This window comes from Papio anubis, chromosome 1 (genome assembly GCF_008728515.1).
Source record: "Papio anubis isolate 15944 chromosome 1, Panubis1.0, whole genome shotgun sequence".
Lineage (NCBI taxonomy): Eukaryota > Metazoa > Chordata > Mammalia > Primates > Cercopithecidae > Papio > Papio anubis.
In genome coordinates this window covers 217,812,540-217,828,694 of record NC_044976.1, presented here as the reverse complement: position 1 = coordinate 217,828,694, position 16,155 = coordinate 217,812,540, and the positions used below count along the sequence as shown (strand labels likewise).

The window sequence follows — 16,155 nt, the reverse complement described above, 5'->3', positions numbered from 1 at the left end:
AACAGGCTTCAGAAGCAATACCGTATTTTCTGGAATAGCTGCGTTATTGGTTGCAGCACCGCGGATGTTTGCAGAGTCCCCGCTAGTCCTTCCTGGTCACAGTCCCACCCTGATGCCCTGGGAGTTCCCGCTAGTCCTTCCTGGTCACAGTCCCCAACCTGATGCCCTGGGAGTTCCCGCTAGTCCTTTCTGGTCGCAGTCCCCACCCTGAGCTTCAGAACCAATACCGTATTTTCTGGAATAGCTGCATCTTTGGCCCGCCCAGCACACTGAATGTTGCAGAGTCCCCGCTAGTCCTTCCTGATCACAGTCCCCACCCTGATGCCCTGGGAGGAGCCACATCTCCCCAGCACTTTCCTCAGAGCTGCGGCCACCTCTTGATTCCTCAAGCTGTAGATGAGTGGGTTGAGCATGGGGGTGAGGATGGTGTAGAAGGCGGACACCACTTTGTCCTTCTCTGGGGTGTGGTAGGAGTGGGGCAGCACGTTGCTGTAGAAGGCCGCCCCGTAGAACATGCTCACCACCGTGACGTGGGAGGAACACGTAGCAAAGGCTTTGCGCCGGCCCTCAGCAGAGTTCATCCGGTGGACAGTCAGGAGGATGCGCGTGTAGGACACGGGAATGGCCAGGACAGAGGGGAGCAAGCAGCATCAGCCACTTGGCAAGGCATACATCAGGGGTCTAGAGTAGGCGGCGTGTCTGTGCGAGCCTGGCCTCAGCATGCAGGCTGGGATCTCACAGAAAAAGTGATTGAGCTCTCGGGAGCTACAGAAGGGGAAACTCATCGTGACAGGAGTCAGCATGAACCCATCCAAGGAGCCGCCCACCATGAATAAGCAGAGCCTGCGGTTCATGAGGAGAGGGTACCGGAGAGGGTCGCACACAGCCACGTAGCGGTCATAGGCCATGAGGAGGCCCAGCAGGAAGAATTCCCCTCCGATCAGGGTCAGGTAGAGGAAGATCTGAAGTGCGCAGCCCAGGAAGGAAATGGTCTTGTCCTTGGACAGGAGGTCCTGGAGCATCTTGGGGACCGTGATACAGATGTAGATGGTGTCCATGATGGAGAGCTGGCTGAGCAAGAAGTACATGGGAGTGTGGAGGCGGGAGTCCACATGGATGAGCAGAATCATGACCACGTTGGCTGTTATGGCCACCACAAAGATGGAGAAGACTATTGCAAAGAGAAGCCCGGGGAAGGCAGGATGGGTGATGAGGCCTATGAGGACGAAGTCAGTGGAGTTCTGGAGAAGGCCCTCCATGCCCATGGTCCATGAGAGCTCCGTGGGCTGTCAAGGCAGAAATCTGGCAGCTTATTTAATGACCTGACATGTAGGAAATAGTATGTCAGCAGCGTGTGATAAAGCAAAGATCACCTACTTCAGGATCATTTGAAATCCCGGTTTCAGTGTTAATGATCTGTATGATATTGGACAGAAAATTAATCTCAACTCAGTTTCAGCATCTGTGAAAAGTCATCCTAGTTCTATACAGGCTGGATGTGAGAGGTAAATGTAATAATTCATACAGTACCTGGTTTAGAATCGGCTTTTTATTTTGAACTATCTTCTGAATACATTTTATAATCTTACCACTTTAGATTGAAAGTTTTCTGAGGGTGGTTACCGTGCCTTATTTCCCATTTTGCCTTGCAATACGTGGTTTGGGTTTAAATTGCTCTCTATCTCCATTAAGATGATTGTATTAGATCATACACAGACACATCTACTTGTGACTTACGAAATTGGTAGAAAATATCTAAATTGACTTTTGGCTGCTGTTACTTAAACAGCTTTACGAAAGTCTGCAACCTCAAAGCAGTACAGATGACCTCATTTGAGGTCAGGAGCCGCTGTCTTGTGGTTAGACTTTTGTCCTGCAAAGGGAGTTCATGTTTTAGTCATGGATTGCTGCAAGACCTTGTGTCTATTTGTTCTCACAGACTAATTTGGGGATCATAAATCTGGACGGACCACCACAAACTGCTTCAGAACAGGGCTTTAGTTTCCTTATGGTGGTCTTTCTGATTGACAATGAATTCTGCTAAAATTTGATGACTAGATACTGCATCATATCACTCGATGACTTAATCTTCTCTATTGTTTAGCCCAAATGCTAGCGTTTCTCTGACAGTGGCTTTCTGAATCTGCCCTGTTATGTCATCCTAGGAATCAGTATTGCTAGTTGGGTTTTTCCTCAAATATCTCTACCATTTTGCTGATCCTTCATGTCTCTAAAAATAACTAGTCAGTTGCAGTGGCTTACACCTGTAGTCCCAGCACTTTGGGAGGCCGAAGCAGGCAGATCACCTGAGGTCAGGACTTCGGGACCAGCCTGGCCAACATGGTGAAACCTCATCTCTACTAAAAATACAAAAAGTTAGTCGGGCTTGGTGGCAGGTGCCTGTAAAATCCCAGCTACTCAGGAGGCTGAGGAAGGAGAATCGGTTGCACCTGGGAGGCGGGGGAGGCTGAGGTTGCAGTGAGCCTAGATCGTGCCATTGCACTCCAGTCTGGGGGACAAGAGCGAGACTTCGTCTCAAAAAACAAAACACAAGAATCTATAGATGGTAAAGACATTTCTGAACTCAGAAGACAGACAGCACTATCAAGCATTCCTTGAACTAAATGGAATAGATTCTCGTGGTTTGAGGAACGTGAATGGTGTTCTTTTGATATGTTCAGGGATATTGAGGGATGAATTGTTCCTTTTAGATTATGGTGTATCTCTTTCTCATTTTAGTGACAAGATTACTGAAGAAACATTTCTGTAAAACGTTTTGACCACCAATACCACAAATATATCTGAATCTTTTGGTTCCAGAATAGTCAAATTTACAGTCTCTGAAGCATCAAGAAGGAATAAACTCCCCTTACATTGAAGCGAAACAATAGGAACAGTAGACAATTTTCCTTCTTAGTGCTCAAAGATGGAGATGTGAGTAATAGACCTACAAGATGAGTAAACTTCCAAAGAGAAAGAAAAAGAGAAGCAATTTTTTGTGTTGGTCTGTGCTGAAACTTCAATTAATCACACCTTGGTTGAGGAAAAAAAAATATATGAGCATCAAATATTAACTCCTGTCAAGCTTGATAAGAGTCAGCTACTAGGTGGCAGATTTTGTGATAGCCACAGCTTTGAGTCATGGGTCAAGAGACTATTTAAATATAAAATTCCATTTACAGTGGCTTTTGCAACAGCTTGTTGGAAAAGTATTAATCTGGCAGACAAGTTTATCTTGACCCACATATATTGTTTCACTTAAATGCATTATGGGTATTATACATTAGTTACTCTAGTGTTGTTTGCTTACAATCAGCTTTTTAAAAATATACTTTGAGAAACTGAAATAGGCAAGAATGAGACAAATGAAAGTGACTTAAGAAAATACTTTTGAATCAGAACATGAGCCAGAGCATTTCGTTTCATGTAAATAATCAGACTCCACTTCACAAGGTATTCAAACAGGAGGCAAAACACTATTGCCTCAAATGTCTATGATAAAGGAATAAAACATTTTCAACTCCTAGATCTTATTGTAGATCCCAGAAGAGAGTAAAAAATGTTGAAACAGGAAAGATTTTAGCCACCTCCCTTATTTTTTATACAACTGAGACCATGTTTAAAAAAATATTAGAGATTGTGTGTTGTGTGTTCATATGTGAGCATGGTATGTGTGGTGTGCGCATCTGTGTGGGTGGGGATGTGAGCAGGGAGCAGGCCCCGCTGAAGAGTGGAACACTACACTGCTCGGCACAAACGAGCAATTCACCCATTTCAATGAAGCCAATATTGAGAACCAAATGTGACATGTTCAAATGCGAGCCCAATATCATTCCACAGGATACTGGGCATTGCAAGTAGGCAGAGAAAGTATCTGCATTATGGACAAAATGTTATCAATTACTTCTGTTTACATCAGTTCCGGGCATCTAAATGTTAACATTCGTGTTGACGCTATGAACATGATGTGTGGTTCGGCTTATTCACACACACAAGATCCTCGATCCCATTCCCCATCAGGTCATCTTTCCTCCACTATCATCATTCTCCACTCTAAGACCCTTGGGTTTTCTTGTATCAACTAGTCTTTAAAAAAAAAAAAAAAAGCTTTTGAAAAAGGAGGGAGACAAAGAAAAAGCTTTTATTTCCATGATCGAAGCTTCAGGCCTTTCTGCTATTCAAAGGCGGGGAATACTTTGTCCCCAGTGCAGGTTACAACATAACCCAGAAACCCTGACCCCCAGGACCAGTTATAACATCACCCAGTGTTGCAGCATAATTATCTGGCAGGAACAGGAGGGTGGGAAGATCGAGCCCAGAGGTGGAGGACACCGTGCACGGGAGCTCTGCGTCTGTTATCTGCACACTTGGGGCTGATGGGTAAGGGATGAGTGAGCTCACCAAGAGGCATTTATTCTACCTGTGGTCAGCCACATGGCGAGAAGCGGGAAAGAGAATGAGGAGAATCTCCCTGCAGGGTGCCAGGTGATCAAAGCTGGATGTTTCAGGACAACAGTCCTGGGGTTGTTCTGGGAGAAGCCATAGAAATCAAGCACAATTGGTGACTCACTGAAAATTGTATGAAGATCTCCAAGAGGTCAGATGTTATTCTACCAGGAAGAGCTTCGTGCAATTCATTGACACCCCTTTCCGGGAATTCAGCATGACGAGAGCTATGAGAAGAATCAGCCAGTGTCCCTTCTGTGGCAATCAAGCTGCTAACCAGAACTGACCTTCTCCGCTTGACACAATGTAACCTGCAGAGCTTTAAAGGGAGGGGTTTTCCATTCCATCCTTGGAGACAGAACGCCTCAAGTGCAAACACATTCCGTGTTCAAGACTCACTCACCTAATACTGTGTGAGCTAAGATTAATAGCAACTGACTATTCTTAAGGGGTATATAGCTAAGTTCGATTAATATATATCAAAAATCCTCATAAAAGCAAATCATTTTAAGTCTAAAGTGGGGATTTCTAAAAATGAAAATGTTGGGGACTATTTTAAAAGGTGTTTAACCACAAATAATAGCTAATGCCGTTGTGCTTTACTCAGCTGTCAAAATCGCTTTGGGGATGACATGCATAGTTACTTCTCCAGACCTCAGTGTTCTTTCAGTAAAAGAATGGATTAGTAACATGTTGGTGACACGCCAAAGTGCCACATAGCTCCAAGAGTCATCATTCGTCACTGAATGAGAAAAAGGGGACCAAGTATAGTACATTGGGGTCTTTCTGCTTTGATTAAAGCTTGTAAAGAGAAGATAATGGTGTGAAAGGCACTAAGACGACAGAGGAAGAGAAACAAAGTTGTGATATTCCCCAAACCATAAAGAACAGGGCTTTACATGTGCCGGGTAGTTTAGTTTTACAAAATACATGAAGTCACAGCAAACCAGAAGACGCTACACATCAGCTTGAGTAGTGGACAGAGGTACAGATTCCCCTTATCTGTGGGAGACAGTTTAAGACCCCCCCACCGTGGATGTCCGGAACTGCAGACAGCACTGAGCCCTGTACATCCACCATATTCTATCCATGCATACATACCTATGATCAAGTTGAATTTATAGATTAGGCACAGTAAGGAAGGGATTGACAATAAAATAGAACACCTAAGACAATATACTGTGGCTATAACTTAGTTTGATGTGTCACAGCAAAACTTGCCATTTTCTTCCTTTGTGATTTCAAAGAAAGTTTTTCTTAACCTAGATCTTGGCAAACTCAGCTTATGAGGTTTAAGTCAAGAACTTTCACCTTTTTACTTAAAGCACCTTATTAGCCTCTCTCCAGCACACCTAAGTTGCTTCACGGCTCCATCTCTTCGGGGCCGTTAAGAAAAATTACTGAGTTACTTGAATCCAAGCACTGTGAGCCCGCCACAGTCGATGACCCAAGACAGCTACTGAATGACTCGGGGCAGCACAGACAGCGTGAATAAGCCAGACTAAAGGATGATCCATGTCCTCTGCAGGACAAGAGTTCATCATACTCAAGGTGGTGTGCAATTGAAATTTGAGATTTTTCATTTAATATTTTTTTAAACATGGTAGATAGCAGGAAGCTGGCAGATTGCAGGTAACTAAAACTGGAAATGAAAGTGTTAAAGAATCCCGAGTTTTCCTTTTATCTCAAAAAGGTTCAACCCAAGGGCTAGAGGGACTGAAATGATCTTAAAGCACGAAACTTTTAAAGAGAATCTAAGTGATCTCTGCTTTGAGGACAGTGCATTGCAAGAACCAGAAGACAGGCGTCAGTCCAGTTAAACAGTGCAACACCGGAGAGGGAAACTGGTCTGATTCCAAAACTCGAGACTGAAAGAACATGATCAAAGACGGTGTAAATAATGTCAGAAAAGGCTCGAAAGCAGGAATTAGGCACCTGGGGTGAAAGGAGAGAGTCCAGTCTAACCACAGCTGAAGAGCCCATGGAGAGCTGAGGTGTGTGGGGTAGAGCACGGCTGGAAAGTGAAGGTGGAGAGACCAGAGCTCAGAGCTCAGTGTTGAGAAATAAGGTGTAAATGGGAATTGTATCAGTAAGAAAGTTACAGATGCTGAAATAGCTATGTACAAAAGATCTAGCAGTTTTACTCTCCACAGCAACCTAGTATTCCAAGGATGTGAATTTCTCTTTCCCTTTACCTTATATCTCTACTTCTAATTACATACTGCCTTAGATATCCCACTCTAGCTGCATATTTTTAAGGATTTTATCTTAAGGCACATGTGGATGCCTTATAGGGTAAATAAAAGAGGAAGGAAGTTAGGAAAAAAAAAGGAAAAAAATCAAATTTTCCTCCAAGCATGCAGAAAGTCTTCAGTCACACCTAAATACATATGAAAATACACCTAAATTCATTCACACCTAAATACATACGAAAATACACCTAAATACAAAGTTAAATTGTCATTTAACTTAATTAAAATTTTAAAATATTCAGAGGGCAATCTATGCTTATCCAGTAATATACACCCTTGCTACCAGTTAGTCTGAAACTTTCTTCCAGCTGTCAGCTCTCACACGCCATTTTCCTCCAGTAAATCTCTTCATATTATTCTAAACTATTAGATTTCCCTTAGCTTCCCACGTTTCATGCTAAATGCTCCTTTTCAGTCATCTGCTTGCCGATTATTTAATATATGCATTTATGCTTCTGGATCCTGAGAAGGACCACTGCCTCAAGTCATCAGCAGATAAGCTCACAGTAAGGTGGCCTTCTAACAGTTACAGTAATACCTAAAGGAAACATCCCAATATCTGGGTAATGTTCTGTTTTTCATGAAATCTAAGATCCTACCTCAGATAAGCTGGGTCCAAGTCTTTCTAAAGCAGCAGTGGAAAGTCAGACCTCTTAAATACATGTGTGTGGGGGTGAGGCTAGGTCAGAAAGTCTTCACTAATAGATTCCCAAATCCCCCAGGAAGAATTCCTGGGTTAGCAATTAATCCAGGTTGACTGGGTTTACCATGAATTTTAGAAGCAGCCCATCCTTTCTTGCAGAGGGTGCATTGTTTTCCCAAGTAAAGGACTGGAATTGTTTCTTGCTATTTCATCGTGAAAATGTCTTACTGAATCTTGGCATCTCTCCAGAGATTTTGAGAAGTGATCTGGGGACAAGAGCCTTGCTCTAAATTCAAAGTTAGATTTTAAATCTTTAGAAATACAAGCTATTACAAAAACTCTCCGTCATTGGCCTATTTTGTTTGGGGAGAAATATTTCAAGTTATAAAATATAGGTGTGAACCAAAGAGCATTGGAGCCAAGTCTCAGTGTAGAGGTTTCTGGTGCCGAGGTTGAGGATGCACCTGGGAAAAAGGAACAAAATGACAGGAGCATCTGAGATTTGTGCTTCTTCCAAAGAGGGTTGGGAGACTTCAATATTTAAAAGGGAAACAGTGGACATTTGAAGGAAAAAAAGGGTGGGAAGTGTGGGTAAATGGAGTAAGCCGTTGCCTTCTTTCAAGGCTTTGATCAGTGTTCACTGAATTCGCACTTTAGATGTGAAAGGAGAGGGTTTAGAGGAACAGTCAGCTGGGCATTCATCTCCTGCTCAATCTGGATTTGTATATAAAGGGACACAGAGGAAAGAGTCAAATACGCATTTCTTTCAGGGAAGTGGAGGGATGACCCCCAGGCCTGTCTGTCCACTGCCTCTGAAGATAAGCCGCTCATTTACATTGTCAGCACAACAGTCAACAGAATGGTTTTAAGGGTAAAGATCTTTGGGCCGGCAAGGAATTTCCTTGGGAGCAAATTGTGAGGGAGGTTCCTTGGGGAAGTATGTAGCCTTCTACCTGTGTAACTATCCATCTGGGAACAGTACGGAATCTGTAGCTATCCAGTCAGGAACAATATGAAATAGTTTTTTGCATGACAGTTCCCAAGCTTGACTTTTTCCTTTGGCTAAGTTTGGGTCCCAAGAGTTATTTTCCTTCTACTTTCTACTACCTTCTATTTTCACAAAAGTGGTATTTGTCACACAGATTAAGTGTTCTTCAGAATTAATTTGTCTTATGCATAGTACAGAAGAATGTCGAATTCAGTAGGAATAAAGGAGACATGAGAAACTAGAAGAATGAGGGAAAGGATGCAATGGGTAGAGAAAAGTGAGGGTAAAACAAGTTATGTTTTCTAAAATTTTTCACAAGAGTATATCAAGGTATTTAAAGATTAGGAAAATTGAACTTCCTAACATTTGTTTCTCTAATGGGGAAAAGTGGTCTTGTTTGGGGAGCAGAACAACTTCCAGAAGAGTAACAACACTGAGTGCTTTTCATGATTTAAGTCAGCTAATGGGCACATGATCATTTCTAGTCATCACAAATCCATTAGACACATACCTTATTCCCTATGTCCTTCCTAATGTTACAGATAAACAGAAAACCCTGTACCTCTTCAGCCTTTAGAATGTGATTCAATAATTCTTCCTAAATTTTATATGTCATCCAGAAAGTTCTCCAAGTAGCTATTGGATTGATTGGATAGACTTCCCTCTGGTGTGATGTGTCTTTCTACAGAGCCACAAATGGGTTATGATCAATATTGATCCTCTACAACCCTGGATTGGTCTCAGTGCCCAAATTTGGCTATAGCCACAGGGGAGTTGATTTAGCTGTCAACAGCCAGTTTTCCTCAATGTGCCATAAAACTTTACAGTTGTCATGAAAGTGTTTGAGAAGTGCTGCTGTATCAATTAGGAAAGTTAATACAAGCCCAACCTAAGGAAAAATAAGACCTGTGAACAAGGTATTGATTGGTATTAGTTTCTAACTCACATGTCACAATGTTTTGTCTAGTGTTGAATTTAGTTATCTTGTGAAAATAGAGTCTACATTATTTCTATAAAAAGGTATTTTGTGGCATCTCAATCTTCCTTTTCATGTTTTTTTCATTTTTCGCTTGTCTTCCTTCAACTTTTCAAGAAGTATCTTTTTATATCAGTAGGTATAGACTTTGTTGCTACAAGCCGAGAGCGACTCCCACAGGTTGGAGTTTAGATTCTCAGTGTTTTATTTGCAAATAATTCTGCCTGCTCACTCTCACTCCATTCTGAAAGTGCCGCTTGACATTTAGGGTGAATCTATTTGGAAAAACCCTGCTAGTTACTATAAGAATTAAGTGTTCTTTCTAAATTTCTAAAGATATTGGCCCTCTGCTCATGTCTGAAAAACAGACAATCCATTTTCACACTGCTATACAATACCCAAGACTAGGTAATTTATATAAAGAAAAAGGTTAAATGGGCTCAGAGTTCCACATGGCTGTGGAGGCCTCACAACCATGCTGGAAGGTGAAGGAGAAGCAAAGGCATGTCTTACAGGGCAGCAGGCAAGAGGCATGTGCAGGGGAACAGCCCTTAGTAAAACCATCAGATCTTACGAGACTTATTCATCATGAGAACAGCATGGGAAACCCCTCCCCCACAACCCTAGGATTCAATTACCTCCCAACGAGGCCCCTCACACTATATGGGGATTATAGGAGCTAGAATTCAAGATATTTGGGTGGGGACACAGCCAACCCTTATCAGACACATTCCAATAAGTTCTTAACTGGAGGTTCTGGCAAGAAAAAAAAAGTTATATGCTGAGGTTGCTGAGATCTACAGTAAGAATCATCTTCTATCTTTGAACTTGTGTAGAAGGAAAATTTATTTGTGGTAATTTTGCTGTCACACCTCAAACTGCAAAACTTACAGCCACGGTGTGTGATAAGTGTTTAGGTAAGAAAAAAACACATTACATTTATGGTAGATGAGCAAATATGTGTTGTGACCGACATCAGGTTCTATGCTTATGGTTTCAGGCTTCCCCCTGGAGTCTTAGAACACAGCCCCTGAGGATAAGATGGTGACTGCTATCTTTGAAATATATTTGATGAGTTGATTCTTTATAATGGTCAATGGACAGTGTCTAAAGGGGAGAAGTCGGGGAAGCAGCTGAAGACGACCGTTTCTTTTGTCGTGACTGAGCGGAGCCAGAAACAGGCTACTCCGTGATTTTTAGTGGAATGCACAACCTTGCTAAAAGCTGATGGGCGACTACTAAACCCCAACTTTATGCCTATGCCATCCCAGACTGTTCATCATTCAGAACCTTCATTCCTTTCAATCGAATCTCAACGCCAAAATCAGGCGGCTTTCCCAGGCCTCTTGATGATACTTACAGTTGCTGTGGGGTGACATTTTCCAGGCAGAAGTCTTTGTTTAAGTTCAGGGGGCAACAAACAAGTCACCCTTGTATCCTTCATTTCAGGTAAATCTCCCCAGCAGCACGCCTTACAGTTTCTCTTTAGAAAAGTGGATTTACCCTTTCCTGAGTTGCCCCTCCCCCACCACCTTCTCCCAGGCCCCTATTGACATCATCTGTTCCCTAAAACTACCTCTAATGGTGGGTTGACATGCAGGAGGTGAGGATGAATTAATAGAGAAAATAGTTCCAGCTTTGTCCTCTCAGGGGTGTGAATAAGAGTGAGGTGAGCCATTATGTGTACATGGCAGCCCCATAGAAGAGGCCGACAACCACCATGTGTGAGGAGCAGGTGGCCACAGCCTTTAAACCTCCCCTCCTCACTCATCCCACTTAAACAGTAATGAGGGGAATTCTTCTCTTGTGTGTCACAGAGAGAGGCTGGGGCGACAGAGAAAGGATGGGAGCACCTCCTGTGCAGTTTTGTAGCTGTCGTGAGCCCGGCAGTATCAGTGGGAGAGGAGAGCTTCAGAAGAACCAGGGACCATCGCCAGAAGAAGTGGTTGATCTCCCGAGAGGCACAGAGGGGGAACTGCATGGTGTGAGGGGTGAGCAGAGAACCCTGACCCGCTGACCAGGCTGCATACAATCAACCAGACCCTCTGCGGCTCAAAGGACAAGTGCATGGGAGGGTTACAGGCGGCCATGTGGCGATCATGGGACAGGTCCCTGGGAGAAACTCAGCCCCTGCTAGGTCAGGGTAAGGGAAGTGTTGGTGGTGCATCACTACCCAAAGGAAGCTATGACTCTGCCCTGGTCCACCAACATTTTGGGTAATGGAAATGTCTTACAGGATGTCCATGGGGAGGAGGCTTCCCTTGGCCAGGCAAGGAGGTACATAGGGGGTGTGGAGGCGGGAGTCTATGTGGATGAGAATGATCATGGCCATGTTGCTGGCTACAGAAGTCCCTGAACCAGGAGAGCAGAACAAAAAGAGAAGCCATTCAAGGGAGCAAGCAGGCAGTTACTAGACCAAAGAGGATGAAAGTGACATGCTGGAACAAATTGCCCGGCTCCATAGCTCCTTAAATTTTTGAGAATATATATAGGGGTTAGGTTGGAAAGGTGTGATTTACCTAAAACATTATGAAACGATCATGGACAAAGGTAAAGTGGTATCTTCCTGAGCTCATGCTTTCAATTTCTATGAGAGCTGCCTGAGCCAGAGTTGTGCTACATCTCATATAATTCATGATTTTTCTTGATTTGGTGACTACTATTTAGGTTCATGATGAAACAATCTTTCTGTTCATGGCCATTCCTTCTATCTTTGGAGTACCACCTGCCTGCCCATCAGAGTTGCATGAGGGAACCTGATTGAGATGGGGGTGGTGGGAGGAAAATTGTCCCATCCTAGACACCTTCTGCCTATACCCCCAGTTTGATCTCTTAAGGTACATATGTTGCTAATATGAATAACTACATTGATCTGACCTAATTTCCATTCTGGACATTTTGTTTTGTGTGCCCCTATGTCCAAATGCAGGGAGTGCTCAGCTTCTATGGGCAGCATGTTGACTTGAGCCTGCGTTGAATAGAAAAGGCAGGTTAAGCAGTCATTAGAATTCATAGGAAGAGAAAATCAGGAGAAAATGTTTAGGGGTCAGCCATTGTTTGCTTTTTCTTACGAAAACTACTGGTTAACATCTACCGACTTCGTTAATAAGTAAGTGATTAAATGTTAGTATAACATTTCCTCAAATATTAGGATAGTGCTCAAAGGGATCTCAAACTCTCAGAGTTAGATTATGCATACCATACCATATCCATATGGAGTTAATCTTCTTAACTCAATGTGTCCCTAAAAGCGTTATGTGGATAGCAACCTCTGCATTGTCACCCAATTTACACACTGTCAATTAATGGAGCTATTGATCTCAGAGGCCGATGGAATTGAGACATGATGCTCAAAGTCAAGATATTGCGTCGGTACAAGTTACATTAAAATTCAAATCTACATTAAAATATATGTATAACCTTAAGCTCCTTAAAACTTTATATTGATTATGTGGTAAATATTTTAGATACATTTTGGATCCATTCTCTGAAAATTTTTCACCTATTTTGATGTGGTTACTAGAAAATTTAAATTATCTCCTGTGGCTCCCTAAGTTTCTATAGACAGCACTGGTCTAGAGGTAGCCATCCCTTCTACAATCTGACGATATTACCTTCATCAAAAACAAGTCCTCCAAAAATTAAAGCAACCCCAAATTATAATTAGCCAAAAATTTGGAGTGGAGCACCAAACTGAAAAATGTCTACTTGTATATGCATTCCTACAAATAAACAATAACCGATTCATAAATTTACATTTCTGAACAACTGTATAAGATACTTCAGACCATTCCCAGTTGAAAACGGAGAAACTTGAAGCTTCCCCAGGGAACACCTGGTTCTCTTCCTGAGCAGTGACAGTGTTAATTGTTTCTAGCATACTTGTTCTCCAACAGGACCAAGTAGACATCAGTCATTTATCCCCAAACCCCCTTTGAGGCACATGGATAAGCCCAAGTTTGATATTCCGAGGACCCACAAGAAAAGAATGTGAGACATCATCTATATTTCAGGAAAGCCTAGAATCAAGGCATGAACATATGCAGTATGTGTGACCACAGATGCACTTTCAGGAGAATGATTTTAAGACCTCTGCAGTTTGGCTTATTTGGTATGTAGACAAAGGACAATAAGAAATGATGGAGGCTACTGACCCCACTGGCTGTGATAGACAGGGAAGCTCACCAAGGAGCCCCTCCTGGTGCATTCCACCCACAACTGAGGTATTTTAGTGGACAGATGGAAAAATGAATTCAGTTCAACCAGATTTTTGCTAGTGACCATATATCCTTATGCATTTTCAGTTCTCATTCTTGAAATGTTACACCAAGCTTTATGCAGACTTTCCACAAACTGTTTTTATTTGTTTTTAAACCGTATTATGTTAAACCATTGAAATTAAAACAGTGCCAGCAACAATTCATGTGATGGAGAGAATACTCCCCCATTGTCCACAATTTACTAAGAACAAGACCTTGGAGGCTATGCTTTCGTTATTTTCACACAGTAAATTCAGAGAATGGTGGAACCTAGAGACCAGCCACAGTGGCTTTGCTATTGTTCATAGGGAATATTACAGCTCAAGGAAAAATGCATTCAGGTCAAATATGCTTATCAGGGCAGGCTGTCCCAAAACCCCGGCCATTAATACTCGGCCCTGAAACTTTGTGTGGGATCCCCCGAGGATCTCCCCCGGCTTTCTTCTGAAGGAAGGGGAGATGGGTGGCTCTTTACTCATGCCTCTCTACGCGCAGTGTTGATTTCTACTCCATTTCCTGTGTTTTTAAAATTACAGTATAACATTTAACACTTGGGAGAAGAAAAAGGAATCGGCTTCTGGTTACTCCGTTGCCCCCATGCCAATAACTTTTTATGTCTATATATGTAATTTCAAGCTGATAAAACTAACTTTATATGCTTAATATTTAGCTTTTTCCCCACGTGGTCTTTGCCAGACTATTGTGTTGTTGTAACTGAATGACGCTCAACTTAGGAAACATGAATGAAACCAGTTTGCTTATAATACTCACATTCATATTGTGAGATTGATTCTCACGATTATAGCTCATGGAGGTGGTGTCTGTGTTGATGCTTTAGAAGCCCATCAACCAGTCGTTAGATGTTTCCCAGCGCATAACAGAACACCACTTACCATGACTGCATCGTGCTTGCAGTGTTTAGCACTAATTACCTCAACTCCGCGTTAATAGGGATTTCTTTGATTAGTAAGAAAAGTGGGTATATATTTTTGTCTATTGGATTTTCAGCGTAATGCCGTTCTATATAGAGGAGTGAGTTACATTAAAATTGAGTGTCTTCTATAGAACAAGAGCGTTGTTTAATATTTAGTAATATTCTGATGTACTATTTAGTGCAGCTAATTTTTGCCCAAGACCTACTTACAATTGTAACTTTGATGTTTAGGCCAAATGTTTTGAAATGTGTTAAAGGCGTTTATCATTCTGTATGCCGAGTTTTTGAAAAATATTTTCCATCCAGGTATGTGATTTGTACAGTTTTACTTGAATTTTTAAAATAAATTATTTTCATTACATTTAAAATCTTTGGTCCTGAACATTCAAGAGATATGCAACTATTGGTTTTGCAAAGTCAATCAATCATCATGAATTTTGTTCACCAAAGATGATGATTTATCTAACTGTAGTTCAAGTAAACTACGAGTCCAAGTGTGGTAGGCAGAACAAACCAGTTCCAACAGTTCTCTAACATGGCCAGATGTGGGAACACCCTCTCACGTATGAGTAATTCTGTATAGTGGGTACTAAAGGCGGTGGTGGTGTGCTTAAGGTTAGCCTTAAGATAGTAATAGCAACAATTAACTTTGGGCATCTCACCCTCCTCTGCTGTCCATGTTTCTCTCAAATAGCAGATCCAACAGCAGGTAGCCAATTTTCTTCTCCTTTTTCATTTTTGATGTTGTCATTCTGTCAGACTCTTGCTCGGCATCAGAGATTGGCAACAATTCTTGGTGACCATCTAACTCAGAATATGTTTGAGTGCTAAAAGGCTAAGCTAGACAGGAGATGAGGACAACAGGCATAAAAAAGAATATCTTGAGAGATCAGAACAGGGCAATGGTGACCCAGACTAAGACATTAAATTCTCTGTATAATGAGATTCATTATGTTTCCTCCCCAGAATTATCTTCACATGAAGTGTCACTTCTAGTTGTGGAAAAAACATTTTCTAAATTAAGATTAATTTGGGGAATCTTTAGAACGGTCAAGAAGTTTTAAGGCCGAGAGATTGTCTTGAAGCAGACCAAGGGCATGATCACCTTCAGTCTCTAGAGAAGTTGAACTGAGTTCTTTCCCCTGTCTATTCCTACCCTTGAAACTTTATTCTTGGCATTTACTATGTAGCATTGTGAACATTTAAACAATTTTTAATCAGAAAGCCAGGTTTGTAATCCTATCTTCATTGATAAGCTTCTTCTAAGTATGGGGCAATGGTTTCTTGGAGGATAGGGAGGGTCTTCCTAAACCATTTTTAGATACTTATGAGGTACCTAAGAAGGTGGCATACTACAAATTAGATAAGCTCTTTATAAAGATGTTAAAATTGTATAGGTGAATATATGTTGCAATAAACACTTTGTTGGAATCATTACAAATCTGTCTAGAATTCCCAAGCAATCTGCTACATTCTGATGTACACAAAAGATAACTGAGTCCATAAAAGAAACAGGATCAAATTGTGATTGATCAAGACTGCAAACTTACCTTACACAGTATCTTCCCCCAAACACGATGATCTGAATATTTAGAGAAAAACCTTACAAAAACTAAGGTAGTAAACAGTTGTTCAGCATTTCCTTTTATGTAGTAAG

The 16,155-nt window shown here is 41.8% G+C and overlaps 1 protein-coding gene across 1 annotated transcript; it reads right to left on the bottom strand.

Moving 5' to 3' along the window:
- Positions 1–279: 279 nt before the first annotated feature.
- On the bottom strand, positions 280–16,064 carry LOC100999458 (olfactory receptor 2T2). Its single transcript, XM_031660476.1, is given in 2 exon segments — positions 280–1,286; positions 16,049–16,064. A coding segment is annotated over 1 exon segment (975 nt). The 5' UTR covers positions 1,266–1,286; positions 16,049–16,064; the 3' UTR covers positions 280–290.
- Positions 16,065–16,155: the final 91 nt, after the last annotated feature.